The sequence below is a fragment of the Pinus tabuliformis genome, chromosome 4_2 (genome assembly GCF_031772625.1).
Source record: "Pinus tabuliformis cultivar Carrire ecotype Pingquan chromosome 4_2, CPIR1, whole genome shotgun sequence".
Taxonomy (NCBI): domain Eukaryota; kingdom Viridiplantae; phylum Streptophyta; class Pinopsida; order Pinales; family Pinaceae; genus Pinus; species Pinus tabuliformis.
The window spans coordinates 281,554,701-281,568,244 of NC_142304.1; the positions used below are offsets into that span (position 1 = coordinate 281,554,701).

General features: G+C 37.5%; 1 protein-coding gene across 2 annotated transcripts in view; it reads left to right on the plus strand.

The window, feature by feature from the left end:
• LOC149169091 (Tyrosyl-tRNA synthetase, class Ib, bacterial/mitochondrial) overlaps window positions 1-12,658 on the plus strand; it is a 37,640-nt gene extending 24,982 nt beyond the window's left edge. For both annotated transcript variants that reach the window (XM_089428551.1, XM_089428550.1), the window contains exons 4-10: window positions 10,763-10,859; window positions 10,999-11,104; window positions 11,191-11,273; window positions 11,482-11,627; window positions 11,880-11,985; window positions 12,068-12,127; window positions 12,289-12,658. In XM_089428551.1, coding sequence (XP_089284677.1) covers window positions 10,763-10,859; window positions 10,999-11,104; window positions 11,191-11,273; window positions 11,482-11,627; window positions 11,880-11,985; window positions 12,068-12,127; window positions 12,289-12,309 — 619 coding nt within the window. In that variant the 3' untranslated portion in view covers window positions 12,310-12,658. The remainder of the gene's footprint in view (window positions 1-10,762; window positions 10,860-10,998; window positions 11,105-11,190; window positions 11,274-11,481; window positions 11,628-11,879; window positions 11,986-12,067; window positions 12,128-12,288) is intronic.
• The last annotated feature ends 886 nt before the right edge of the window (window positions 12,659-13,544 follow it).

A 13,544-nucleotide genomic window follows, 5' to 3' on the forward strand; every position in this document is an offset into this window, starting at 1 on the left:
CAACATCATTCTCCACTATGTTGGATGGCCCGAGTGGGTGGATTGATGTTCGTAGGAGGAAGGGTAAGAAAAAAAACCTATGAATCACCTTGGTTTTTAAATCTAGGTTTATAGAAGATGTAATTTGGAGTAGCTGATATCACAATGTAATATGATTTTCTAGAATTAATAGATTTAAATTTTCAAAAAAGAAGAAGATCAAGAATTGGAATTGTCACAAGATCTTGCCTTGCATTGGTCGCCATCAATACTCTGCAAACCCTCAAGATAGAAGGGTATATAAAAAAGAAAGAGGTAACAATGTTGATTGATTAAGGTAGTACTCGTAACTTCATCAATTACAATTTGACAAAACTTCTTAATTGCTTTCTATATCTAGCACTAGAATTTCAAGAAATGAATCCAGATGGAGATACCATAAATTGTTCAAGGAAGTGTCATAGTAGTAAGCTAAATATGGAAGAGTATTTATTAGATAGTCTTGTGATTGCAATCCAAATGGGTGGTGGTGATGTTGTATTAGGGGTCCAATGTTATAATCGTTGGAAATAGTGGCCCTTAGTTTTCAAAATTTTTTCATGAGATTTCCTTAGGAGGCAAGGAAATTGAGCTTAGAGGTATCCAAGGGAAACCCTCTAAAGTAATAAGCTTTAATAACATGACAAAATTACTAAAAAAGGGACACCATGGTGTAATTGCACAATTGCATTCATTAGATGTTCAAACATCTATATCGTTTGCTCTGGTGGATCTCTAAAAAGTTATCAACAATCTTTCCAAGTTATTTGGACAAATGCCTAAGGGTCTTCCACCTGCTCAAGATCATGGCCATGCTATTCATTTGCAAATTGGAACTAAATGTGTTAGTACACTATTTAAAATCAAAGGATCACTCGCAGGAAGAGATATTATAATCTCTATCAGTCTTATTGAAGATAGTAATTATGTTAGTACTAAATGTGCTAATCAATTAGCGATTCTTGAATCAAATATAATTGAAACGAATTTTGTTGAAACAAGTGACAAACGATACGACATAAACAATTTACAACTAAGTATTGGGATTATACTTTTATCTCGCAATTCATCGTGAAAACCTTATTTTTTGACAATAGTGACATTATTTTGGGCTCACGCTCGATGGAAATTCTAGGGTCCTTCATCCTAAATACAAAAAATAAGCTTTTGACATTTTCATACAAAAAGAAAAAAAGAACATTACCGGATGTTACATTGAAGCCAAATTCAGTAACACCAGAACACATACAAGATATTTTAAAAGTAATTTTTCAAGAAGGTAAAAAAGTACTACAAAATATGCAAAGAGAAGTTGACAAGACCACTGCTGACAAATTTAATGAAGAAGTTTATTGGTTTAAAGACCATAGTGAAAAATTATTGACGCAAATTAAGAAGCTTGAGAAGGGCAAGAAGTAATTGGAAAACAAGGTACAACAACTTATCGAGATGGAAGCATCGAGTGTAGAAGTCCAAGTTGAAGAGAAAGGAATAAATACCAATCCAGTGAATATCACAATTCAAGAAGAAGACAAGTCAGTTGAAGAATAGACACACTTAGATGTTGCAGTTCATATGTTGAACATCCCAAGTGAAGGTTCTGTAACCAACTCAACAACATCGTCGCCTGAAGTAAATCAGAATATTGCCACACACATGATAAATGAAAGAAAAACCAAAAGAACTCCTTATCTACATCTGAATCACAAGAACAAACATCTCAATCAATCTATGAATCTATATCACTTAGAACATAAACAACAAACTTATGTTCCACAGAACGCTGAAGTTTGCACAATTTAGTCCAGTGATAACAGTTCATCACAAGTTTCTAGTAACCAAAAGATTCCACAGAAGATTGATTTAGGATGGTCAGATACATTCTCAGTGTGATAATTTTGTTTATCACTTAGAGGATCATGTCGTTTTGTATCAATGAAGATGAAAGTTCTAAGACAAGAAGATACCCGAAACAGGAAAAGAGATCAAGCCCTTTCATCAATAAGCTTTGAGGACAAAGCTTTTTGAAGAGGAAGGCAATGTTATGAATATAATTTATATAAAAATAATAAAATTAATGTAAACAATAATAATCATAATAAGGTTAACTAAATAGTCATTAGTAATGAAAAGACATGTCTTAAAGACATGACCATTCATGAAGAGGCACCTGCCTAGGTATATAAGCATGCCTCATTTGTAACATTCACATCATCTCATCAATTCTTTATATAATATTCAATATACAATTACTTGTCCTACAATGGATGTCTTTTTCTTCGAAGTATTTTGAAGATTATTGCTGCGTATATGAACCTTGTTCGTTACAAGTGGGGCTCTACCTCAACCTCACATATTGTTATGCATGTGAATTAAGGTTTGATGCAAATGTTGTGGATGGAATTTTCCAATGTGTTTAGAGGATGGTGTTGATTCCTATTGAATGTTTAGAGATTTCCAAACAATCTGAGATATATAAGTTCAGTGTCGAGATCTTTCAGTATGATATGACTATTGAAGACAAGATCTTAGGATGCCAGGTAAGCTACAAGTAAAATTTGTTTCGAACTTTCAAATTTCAATGTGCATCATGATTAGCCTTGTAGTATCTAGATGCCTCATGATGATCATCTCCTGAGATACATTTATTTTTGGTTTGATGTGATTTTCTATTATCCTATTAGGACATGTGACGTAGGACAAATATCATATTTGATGTATGATGCACCGCTTGACATCGTATACATTTTATTTTGTAGTTTTATTTTCATATTTATGTGACAATGTGCTTGTTTTATGTTTGATGTTGCTTTAGAAGTTTAAAAATTTGAAAAAAATGATTATTTGTATACTTTAAAGTTTATTGATAATTTATGATAATTTCCAATATTTTCCCCAAAATTACCTGTAAAATTTGGGAGCCTTGGTGATAATTTCTCGATAACAGTAAATGTAACACAACACATTTTACCTAAGTCACATAACATGATGACATAGGACACGGAAATATGAGTGTCCAACATGTGACATGGTGACCCTGAAAACTCGACACGAAGGACACGCTTTATATATCTGTGTGTGTGGACATGAAGGACACACTTTATATATCTGTGTGTGTGTGCGTGTGAGCGCATATATGTTTGTATGTATGTATGTATCAAAAGAAAATAACACATTACACATATAAAAATAAAATACAGACATAAAGATTGAAATTTTGTTAGTATTTAGAAACTAGAACATTTATGTGATGCAAATTCGATCATACAACTAGTTACTACTTTACTTACTAGTACTACATCAATGATGATCAAATGACAAACACATGAGAAATTAGAACCATAAATTGTAGTTTTCTTACTAAGTCAACAAAATCAAATTGTACTACATAGATACTAAGTCACTGCTACTATAGGTGGGAATGCTAATGGAAAATACAAAATATGGTAGATACTAGAATCGTAGATGGAAGAATATCATCTTTTGTGACTTTTGGTAGTGCTCCATGTCAGAATCATCAAAATCAGCATCACTGCCATTGCTCTCTCCTTGCTAGTGTGGAGGGTGACCCCTTAAGAGGATCACCATCATCAAAAGTCATTGGCTCTAACATTGGTTTAGTGAGATCCAAGTTGGCTAATGCGAACTCATTACTATTGTCTAAGGTCCAAACCGATATCTTTAGGAAACACATCCCAAATCATTGTCTTTCCCTTCAACCACACCTCTCTCTACCTAGAAATAAGATGGAGGTTGGTGTGCATATGCACAATACACCATTATTTAGCACTTGGAATCCCTTCAAAGTTGCAATATTTTTTTTTGTCGGTAAAAAAAAATTGCATTATATTTTCATGACAATACAATGTACATCGTTCATCTTACCAGTCTCCCTCTCTCAGTCCAACCAAATTTTTTGAGAGTGGGGGCTAGAACTAGCCAAAATGAGCTTGTAACAACTATTATTTCTGAAGTACATACATACATAAGCATATCCGAAATAAACAAAAAGGAAACCAAAACTATCAACTGCATATCAGGGGGGCTGGTGAGGAGGCAACATAGGAGGAGTAGCAAAGAGGCCACTACGACCATGAAGATGAAAATCAATGTGCTCCACCCTCGCTTCCAGACTGTGAAGGTGGTCAATCATACGGCAGTGTTGACGTCTCACCCTCTCCAGTTGCTCTAAAATCTCACTCTGACTGAACTGGATATCTTGGAAGTATGCCATGGTCTCATTTTTGTCTTCATGCCTGTGGTCGTGAAGGATGTCCATGTTGAGCTGTAGTTGACGTAATTGACCAGCAATGGAGTCAAGGGAAGCTGGAGCTTCAACTTGACCTTGAGACTGGACTGGGGAGACCGTCTTAGTTTCCTTGGTCTCTCGACTTTCTGAGCTGGACGACAAGGCACTGTGGCCGGGCTCATGATGCCACACCTGCTGCTGTTGCCCCCCACTGCATCTGGCCTGCCCTCTTTGTTGAGGCATTGAGAGGAAATAACAATTAACCAGAAATAGGGGTGATGTCCCCTCGAACAGAATTCCTTGTAAAAACAACTAACAATAATATGACAAAGAGACGCCACCTAGAAGGGTGAAGCACTTGACTGGGTGCGTCCCTCCAACTGAACTGAGGTGCGCACGCCACTCCCCAAGAGACAAGACCTTCCTCCTGTTTGCAACACGCTTCTTGGGTCATCTCGTGGTCTGATTGCCACATTACGGCTTAAAACAAGCTTCGCCCCAACTGCACTGACCACTTTCCAAGCACTATCCGAAAGGAATAGGAGGAGGCAGACCAAGAGGCGAAACTAGAGGGCCTCCATGCCAATTCCCTCTCGGCACCCCCAACCTATGAATTTTCTTTTCCCCCACGACTAAGAAGCACTACAACCTAGCTTCACCCCTTCTGCCGAGATCCCTTCTAACATAATTTGACCTCAAGGTGCACCCAGGCTGCCCTGCAGAGTCCCCAACACCCTTCTTCCCCCAAGTGATGGTAGAAAGCAGCCATACAAGGCTCAACTCGTACAATCCAAATCCCTCCGGAGGAGCCAAAGACACCAAGAGCCACCGGACTGAGAAACCCAACTGCTACTCTTCCCAAATAAAAACAATGAGGCCCGTCGCCTCGTCTTCCAAGTCCACAACCCACCAGAGAACCAAAGCGTGGAGACAACTTGGTTTGACTGCCCGTAGCGACCCTGAGTCCTAGGGACAGAGCAGAGGAATCACCCCCGACCACACCAGAGAGATGAAAGAACATGCAACACTTCGCAACCAAGGCCGCAACCTCGAGGAGTCACCATGAAAATAGAACCAGTTGCCCTGCCTACCCACATTCATTTCCCAATTCACCTTATTGAATTGCCTCTGCAGCCACCTTGCTATATTAATCTCGAGCAATACCTCTGACAATCCGCAGTAAATGCAGTTCTGTATAGCCATAAGTGGAGTAATTATCCGTGTGGAGCTACCGACGGTCCCAAGCACCAATCCTTTGCCACTTGGTTTTCTGTCAAATCACCCCCATCGGGGACTTCAAAGTGCACTATTACTCTCAAATACACTCCAAAATGCCTTAGAGCTCCAACTTGCTAAATGAAATGAGGAAAAAAGACGGACAAGGCACCTTTTTTAGACCCACAGGCCACTTTTTGATAGGACATGTGTCCTAAAATTGGGACACACATGGGACACACATAGACACAAATTTGGCATGTGCCTTGTGAATATGACACGTGCCAAAGTCATGTCATATACATGTCCTCACGAATTTGTGTCCAACACTTGGGATTTGTGACATGTGACCCCCTAGGGTTGTATCCTATGACTTAGCATTTATATGATAACTGGGATGAACCACATGGAAAGGTTATCATGGAGCAATTTTATTCCCATCCACAAGAAATGAAATGGGAGTCATTGGATTGCCACCTGTGAGATGTGGCCATGAAATCACACAATCAATGAGCTTCCCACCAACATTCTCAACAACCACAACTTTCTAGCATAACAAACTGCATTTTTTTTAATACCATGGTGAATTTGTAATTCATTGGAGTAATCTGAGCAAGGCCCGGGATCAAACCTTTTGGCTTAACACCGGGGGTATATCCAACAGTCCGCAAACCAGATATACCAATGACTAATGACTTAGCAAGAGCTTAGATGTTTAGACCCCATCGGAGTGGGACCTGTCTTGACTCCTAGGGGTCACCTACTCTTCAAGCCTTATCACAACAGGCCAAACATGTCCCTTGGAATGTAATGGACCTGCATTCTTAGCAACAAAAGGTGGCCACTATGTAGGAGAGCACATCCTAGAGATGAGAACCAAGTGATGGAAGAGAAAAAAGACTCCCTTTCCTATGAAAGGTAACCTTTTATATCCCCCTTTTGGGAGGCTAGGTGTGAGCTGATAGAAACCCCTTTTGCATAGATAGTTAGCTATCCTTTTATTAATTTTAGACATTTTGTATTTTAGAAGTTTCTTTTTCTAATATAGAATTTCCTATAGGGGTATATTGTTTGAGTCACTAGGGAATACTCATGTCCTCTTCTCTCTAGCACTTCGCCTTGTGTCAACCCATAGCCCCTCCTTGTCTTTCCTTTGGAGATTTCATAATGTTGTGTGCATTAACTTTTGTTAGGAATGCAATCCCATCACTGTCATAGGCCTTGCCAAGCCATTTTAATTATCATAGTTCATATACTATTTTCAAATTTGGTAGTGGGGTCTTGACCTTGAATCTTTGTTAGGAATCTTTTTATATGTCACTTAGATTTTTACATATACACTATTCACATGTATAATGTCACCAATGCCATTGACTTTGATTGTATGACAAGGATTACACATGTACATTAGATTACACACATATTTTGTACACTCTCGCATGTTCCATATCCAAACACAAGGAGATGGACCCCTTACACAGCTTGGAAAAATGGAGGTTCACCAAATAGAAGTCAACACTGTATGTGCCATGGTATAATGGAGTTGCACATAGTGAAAACAAAACTATTCAAGAAAAGCATAATTGCGTGATGGCATTTGCAGGTCTTAACAATTCATCTTGGTTAGTGATTGTTAAAGCAATGACATACGGTATACCTCAATAATTAGTTGCCAACATCTGTTTTGAAGGATATGACGTTTGAAGAAGCTTCGTTAGGTAATAAAACTCACGTTTTTCATCTAGTGACATTTTGTTGCAATGCACGCATGTTGATCACTAGCTTGACAAAGTTACAAATTTGATGACAAGTCTAAGAAGTGTGTGTTTATTAGATATGGTAGTGGATTGATTGGATACAAATTATTTCACCGAAGGAAATGGTAAGCCCCTTGAAAGTAGAGATGCAACCACTAATGAATATCTAGTCAAGTTTGGTGAAGAGCACTTGGACACTAAGTTGAGAAGCAGGTTGACAACCACTCAATTGGTTGGTGGAATCAACATAAATTGATTGAGAATTGAGGAGACATGTTGAACAAGTAAAAAGTCTATGATGTTGATGAAGAAGATAGGATTGTCAGTACTAGTAAAGAATTTGACATACTAATGATTAGAAAATATTGGAGCATAAGAGGGCAACTGATGTGTTATCATATTTTTCTTGTTGACTTGGACAAATGAGTTGAGGGTTGTATAGGAGGCATTGGACAGCGAGGATTCTAATAACTGGTATGATGCTTTGGAGGAATGTATTGTCATTAAATAATAATTAGAATTGTCAATTGGTGGATCTTCCCAAAGCATAGAGGCTTGTCAAATGTGTATGGGTTTTTAAGAAGATTATACAAGATAGGTCTATGGAAAAATACAAAGTTGTGGTTGCTAAAGGATATATATAGGTCAATGGAATCAATTTTTGGGAAACCTTTTCACTTGTCACAAAGTTGTCTTTGATAAGGTTGCTATGGGCATTTGCAGCATGTGATGTCAAGGTCAAGCAAATGGATGTGAATACTGTGTTTTGGCATGAAGAGTCAAAAGAAGAGATCTAAATGGAATGAATTGAAAGGATCAAGGTCAAGGGAAAAGAGGACTTGGTATGCTGACTATAAAAGTCTAAATATGGCTTGAAGTAGTCATTGACAATCTTGTATCAAAAGTTTGATGCTTTGTAGATTGGTGCGTCTACTTAAGTAGAGTAATGGACATGTCATAATTGGTATGTTGATCTCGTCCTAATGATTGGCAACTACAAGGATTTGGTCTATTTGATAAAGCTTCAATTGTTGTCGTAGTTTGAGATGAATGATATGGGTGATCGAAGTTGAGACTTGGCAAGGAAAAGGAAGAAACTCTTTCTTAGGTTGAGAATATACTGAACTTATTATGAAAATGTTTAGAATGTTGGATTGTAAGACAGTTAGGACACCTGTAAGAACATGTTTTATGTCTCGCCCATTGAGACCAATGCCACATGGTTCACGTGGTTGAGTTTTAACTAACATGGTGACGAGAGGAAATGCATGTGGAATGCCCTGCTGTTGTGAAAGACATGACATTGTTAAGATCAATGGAGTTGAGGATAGTGTTGTCCTTGTTGTCAAACCATTGCTAGAACTCTCAACAAGATAAATTGCATTGGGACTCTTCCTGCACAGAGATAGTGGGAACACTAGACTCTATGAAGGATTATATAGCAAAGAAGGGGGGTTTCTGTGTGGTGTTGTTTTGGTAAGAGGAGGTGTTTAGAATGTTAGAAAGTTGGTTGAGGTGCCTAGAGTGCATATTTCACATTGTTAGTCCAATCATGTTACAAATTGCATTGGGAAATATGAGTGCATGTTCAAGTTGTCAATTTGCCCTTGTTGCTTCATTGCTTGTTTATGGGTGGCACCTACACAAGCTGAGAGGAAAATTTCTCCTATGCAGTTAATTTCCCCAATTTTTCATTTCCAGATAAGTAACTCTGCCATTATTTTTTCCATGTTGAGAATTAATTCTTTTAGTTGTTGTCATGAGTGAAGGTTGAATCTTATAATTGGAAAATGTCAATACGGTGATGATTTTGCTCCGTGAACATTTAGACTTATCTCTTCCATAACACGGCTTTTTTGTAAACGCCAAATCTCTTAAGCATCATCCCATGGTTTTTTTGTGAAGGCTAAATCTCTTAAGCATCATTTTGGTTCCACAATAAGACCAATGCAACCAAGTATTGAGTTGATACTCTTGTTGATATTTACACAATCTCAAGGGGCTTGGAAAGTTTCCCTATTGAGTGACAAGCAAATTGGGACAATTGAAGTTGAGTTGGATTGGTAGGCACTTGTTTAGGGTGGAGATCCTTTTTCATTTGTGGAGGACCCCAAGTGAAATCATGTTCATATAAGTAGGGAAGGACCAAACATTTTCACGGTTTGACAGAGTTACCACGATGGTTAATCTATCTATTCAAATATAAGCCCAAGTGGAAAAGTGCTCACTTGGTTTGGAGCTCCTTTAGTACCCTCTGGAATCTTATGGAAAGGCTCCATATATGATGAAATGATTTTGTCAAAGTACTCCTAGTCTAGATTGCATGTGCCTTTAGAGTGCCACATCAAGGTTCAGTGAAACAGACCTTGTTTTCAAGTTGGTTGGCAAGTTCAGGAGTGACGAGAGTGTAGACAAAGTTCACCACACAATCAACATGATGAGACACATCCTCTTGCAAATGATAAGTTTCCATGCATTTAGGGGGCAAAAGACAGTTGGGGGCTGTGGGCCTTGGATGAAACCTCAATGATGATAAGTTGGCTCTCAATTCCTAAGGATGATGCCTCTCTAGCACCTACAACAATGATGACTCCATGTGCCTCAGTTTTAATGGTTTCTTTATGATTTTGCTATTCACTTTGAGGCAGATGTCAAAACTTTGGATGAGTGGACCTTTTTGTGACCCAAAGCTAATGATTAGGTAATCGCTTTTTTCATAGGTAATATCCATAATGGATATATTGTTATACTATTAGAAATTTAAAACCTTATCTCAAAGAATAAATAAGGACCACACAGTAGAAGATGAACACCATTCTACCAGAAGATAGAGAGAGTTCTGCATCGAAGAAGAAAGTTCCATCAAGCAATCGTTGCAAAGTTCAAACATATAGGAGATTCAAAGGAAGATTACTGGTGATTGCATTTGGATAAGCACTACACAAAAGAGAAGTGCTACCCCCATATTGTCATTCCCAACCTGCCATCTCTGAAAATTTTGCAGATGTGCTCTAGCCATCACAGGGCCATGTCTCCCCCTTGTTGCTGTTCCGCCATCCCGAATACCGATGCAACATAGTATGTGACATGTGTATCTTAATTTGGTATTAAATGATGATAAGTTGATAACTGTTTTTCTGGTCCTTTATGGATCACTTGGTCGCTGTAGCTGTGAAGCAAAAGTAATAGAGCTCTTTATCAATGTTGTTTTGCTTATTTTCAAATTGTTTCTCTGATATGATGTACTAAAAGTGTTCTCAAACATTAATATCCTTCCTAGCTTCGGAATTTTCACATTTCTAATCTGTGCAAAAAAATGAATGATTATTTATTTTATTTTTTTAGAATTCTTTGTCTTAGAATTTGCTCGTGACTTCTTGCTGGCTACATTGTATAGAAAGCTCCTAATCAAAGAAAGGAGGCATTATGTTGCCTATCCCTTTGGCTTCATTAGGTGAAGAAAAATTAATAAATCTATTTATGCTTTTTCCACCTCAGTTGATGATATTTTCTTGATATTCAGGTGTTGCCAAATAATGGGTCGAAGTGAGCAAGATGAATTAACTGCTGCTCAGATATTTTATCCATGCATGCAATGCGCAGATATATTCTTTTTGAAGGTTTTCCTTTCATCCTGGAATTCTCTCGTAGAGTTTCTCTTTAAGGACATGTGTAAGGAAGTTGGTAACCTTAATGTATGAAATGTAACTGCTATTGTCTGGATTACAACTGTTGTTGTTGTCTCGTGTGTGGTTTCAGGCTGATATCTGTCAGCTAGGCATGGATCAACGTAAAGTAAACATGCTAGCAAGGGAGTTTTGCGATGATACAAAAAGAAAGTTCAAGCCAATTATATTATCTCATCGTATCCTATTATGTCCTGTTCTTATTTTTGTTTGAATTTTTCTAGGCTTGGTTTCCAATAGGTTTTTCTTTTAACCAATCTTGTAGACATGCTATCTGGATTACAACAAGGACAAGAGAAGATGTCAAAGAGTGATCCTACGTCTGCTATTTTCATGGAGGATGAAGAGGTGGTGTAAATTCTTTTCTTCTGGCAAATTCATGGAGCATATATTTTAGGTTTCAAAATTTTCCTTTTATTTAATTTTCAATAAGGAAAAGAATGTGGCCAACTAATGTTCACCAAGGTTAAAAGCACACGTCAATAGACAATATTTTAAGAAATTGAATGTCATTATACAGTTCACTGCTGGGTCTTCAATGCATTCTTTTTGACAGGCAGAAGTGAATTTGAAGATAAAGAAAGCATTTTGCCCTCCAAAGATTGTTGAAGGAAATCCGTGCTTGGAGTACATTAAATACATTAGTTTTCCATGGTTTGGAAAGTTTGAGGTGCTCCGCAATGAAAAAAATGGTGGAAACAAGTAAGCATATTTGCTGTCTGACTTGTTTAGTTTTTAAAGTCTGCTTTTTATTTTGGTCTATCTTTTTCTGTATGCTGATTATGTTCCTGCTTGTTCTTTTAGCTGTTGCGCATGTCTTTTTATTTTGTTTCTGGACAGATTTCTGTGTATGGTCCCTATATAGTTCATTGTTGTTTCCTGAGCAACAACCTACCCTCTTATATGCCTTGTTGAAGTATACATAAATATGATAAACCCCGTCTTTCTTACCAGGACCTACTCTACTATGGAAGAGTTGGTTATAGACTATGAAGCAGAAGCATTGCATCCAGCTGATGTCAAACCTGCTCTCTCAAAGTCTTTGAACCGAATATTGCAGGTAGATGCTTCAAGTTCATGAGCTCCTATATTACCACTTGTTGCAGTAATTGTAGTGTTGATATTGTTTAACTGCTTTGCAGCCGGTGCGAGATCATTTCAAAAATAATGCAGAAGCTAAAGAATTGCTCAAGAAAGTGAAGGTGAGCATTTGAGGCAACAGTATCCATAAGACACAATACTGTTTTACTGATATCTTGTGTCTAGGTTTCTAGGACATGAAATAACGAGGTCAGATTTTCCAGAGATTGTGTAACTCAGACATTTTCATCTTGAACTCAACCTTTATATTTCACTTTTGCAGGCATACAGAGTAACAAGGTGACAAGACAGATAAAACAAGTCCTCGAGACACCATTTTGTGTTGTGATCTGAGGTTTTCTGCAAGTCTCTGACCAGCTGACTTGTCTGTTTGAGTGGCATTATTTTTAATGTTTGCCACATTCTATTTAACAACACCTGGAAATTTATTTTTGTCATTTTATTTGCCACCGATACTAGAAATTGTTTTCTGTGTAACCATTTGATTCCTACAAGTCTTTTGATAGTTTGATTATCTGCTACAAACTGTCAAAACTTATTGAATAATTTGTCGAGAACAATTTTTATAGTGTTATTATGTTTAGCTAATATCTTTCACCTCATCAATAATTGCAAATCTGCTATATTATATATCTTTTTTGACTTTGTTTAGCACAAAATGTTGGTGCTATTCTACAGTATGTATTTTGAGATTTGGATCTGTAATTGAAAAGATTAGGAAACTCAAGAAGCTTCTTTATGACTTTGAAGTGTTGAATATCTTCCACCAATCAAGAGGTTGGACACTGTTTTTACACCTACAAGTCATGTGACCACCCGGCCTGAGTTAAAAGCCATGATGGCTCAACCACTAATTGATGCCCCCTTGGTGGGAGCATGCTGGCAATATTGTTGAGGAACTGAACCTTGGTGTGGCAATAACATCACTCCACTTTCACTGACCCGGTTGAGCTCTCATGGCTAAATATTGCAAGGATTGCCTTTAAGTTCATCCTTAAGTGTATTTCATCGACTCATTAGGTATTTGTTTTGTTCGACATTTTCTAACGGCTGGTCCAGATTCTGATCAGATGCAACTCATTCTAAAATGAAGTCAGTGTCGTTCTTTATTGGGTAGTTGCTGCCAAGATTTGATTCAAATGTCTTGGAGATTGAATTAAGCCTAGGTTAAAAATGAACTTAGATCAGAATGGTTTATTACCAAATATGTGACTTAAAGCCCAAGAAAATACTGTTTTGTGGCTTATAGAGGGTTGCACAATTTCAGTTCTGTAATAGAGGTATATATGTCTTCAAAACAGGTGTAGTCTGTTTTAGCGGATAATATAACCAGCCGCTGACAATTTCCAAGGAAATCCGAGGACTTGCCATTTTCTATTTTTGGCATCATCAGTATGTTGCCTTTCTTTTTGAAATCATCATTCGTTCATGCCAATTTTGCACTTCTCAAATGCAAGTGTCGTTTCTTAATCTCTGTATATGTGTAATCAGTGGGAGCTGGTAATCATATGTATTCTT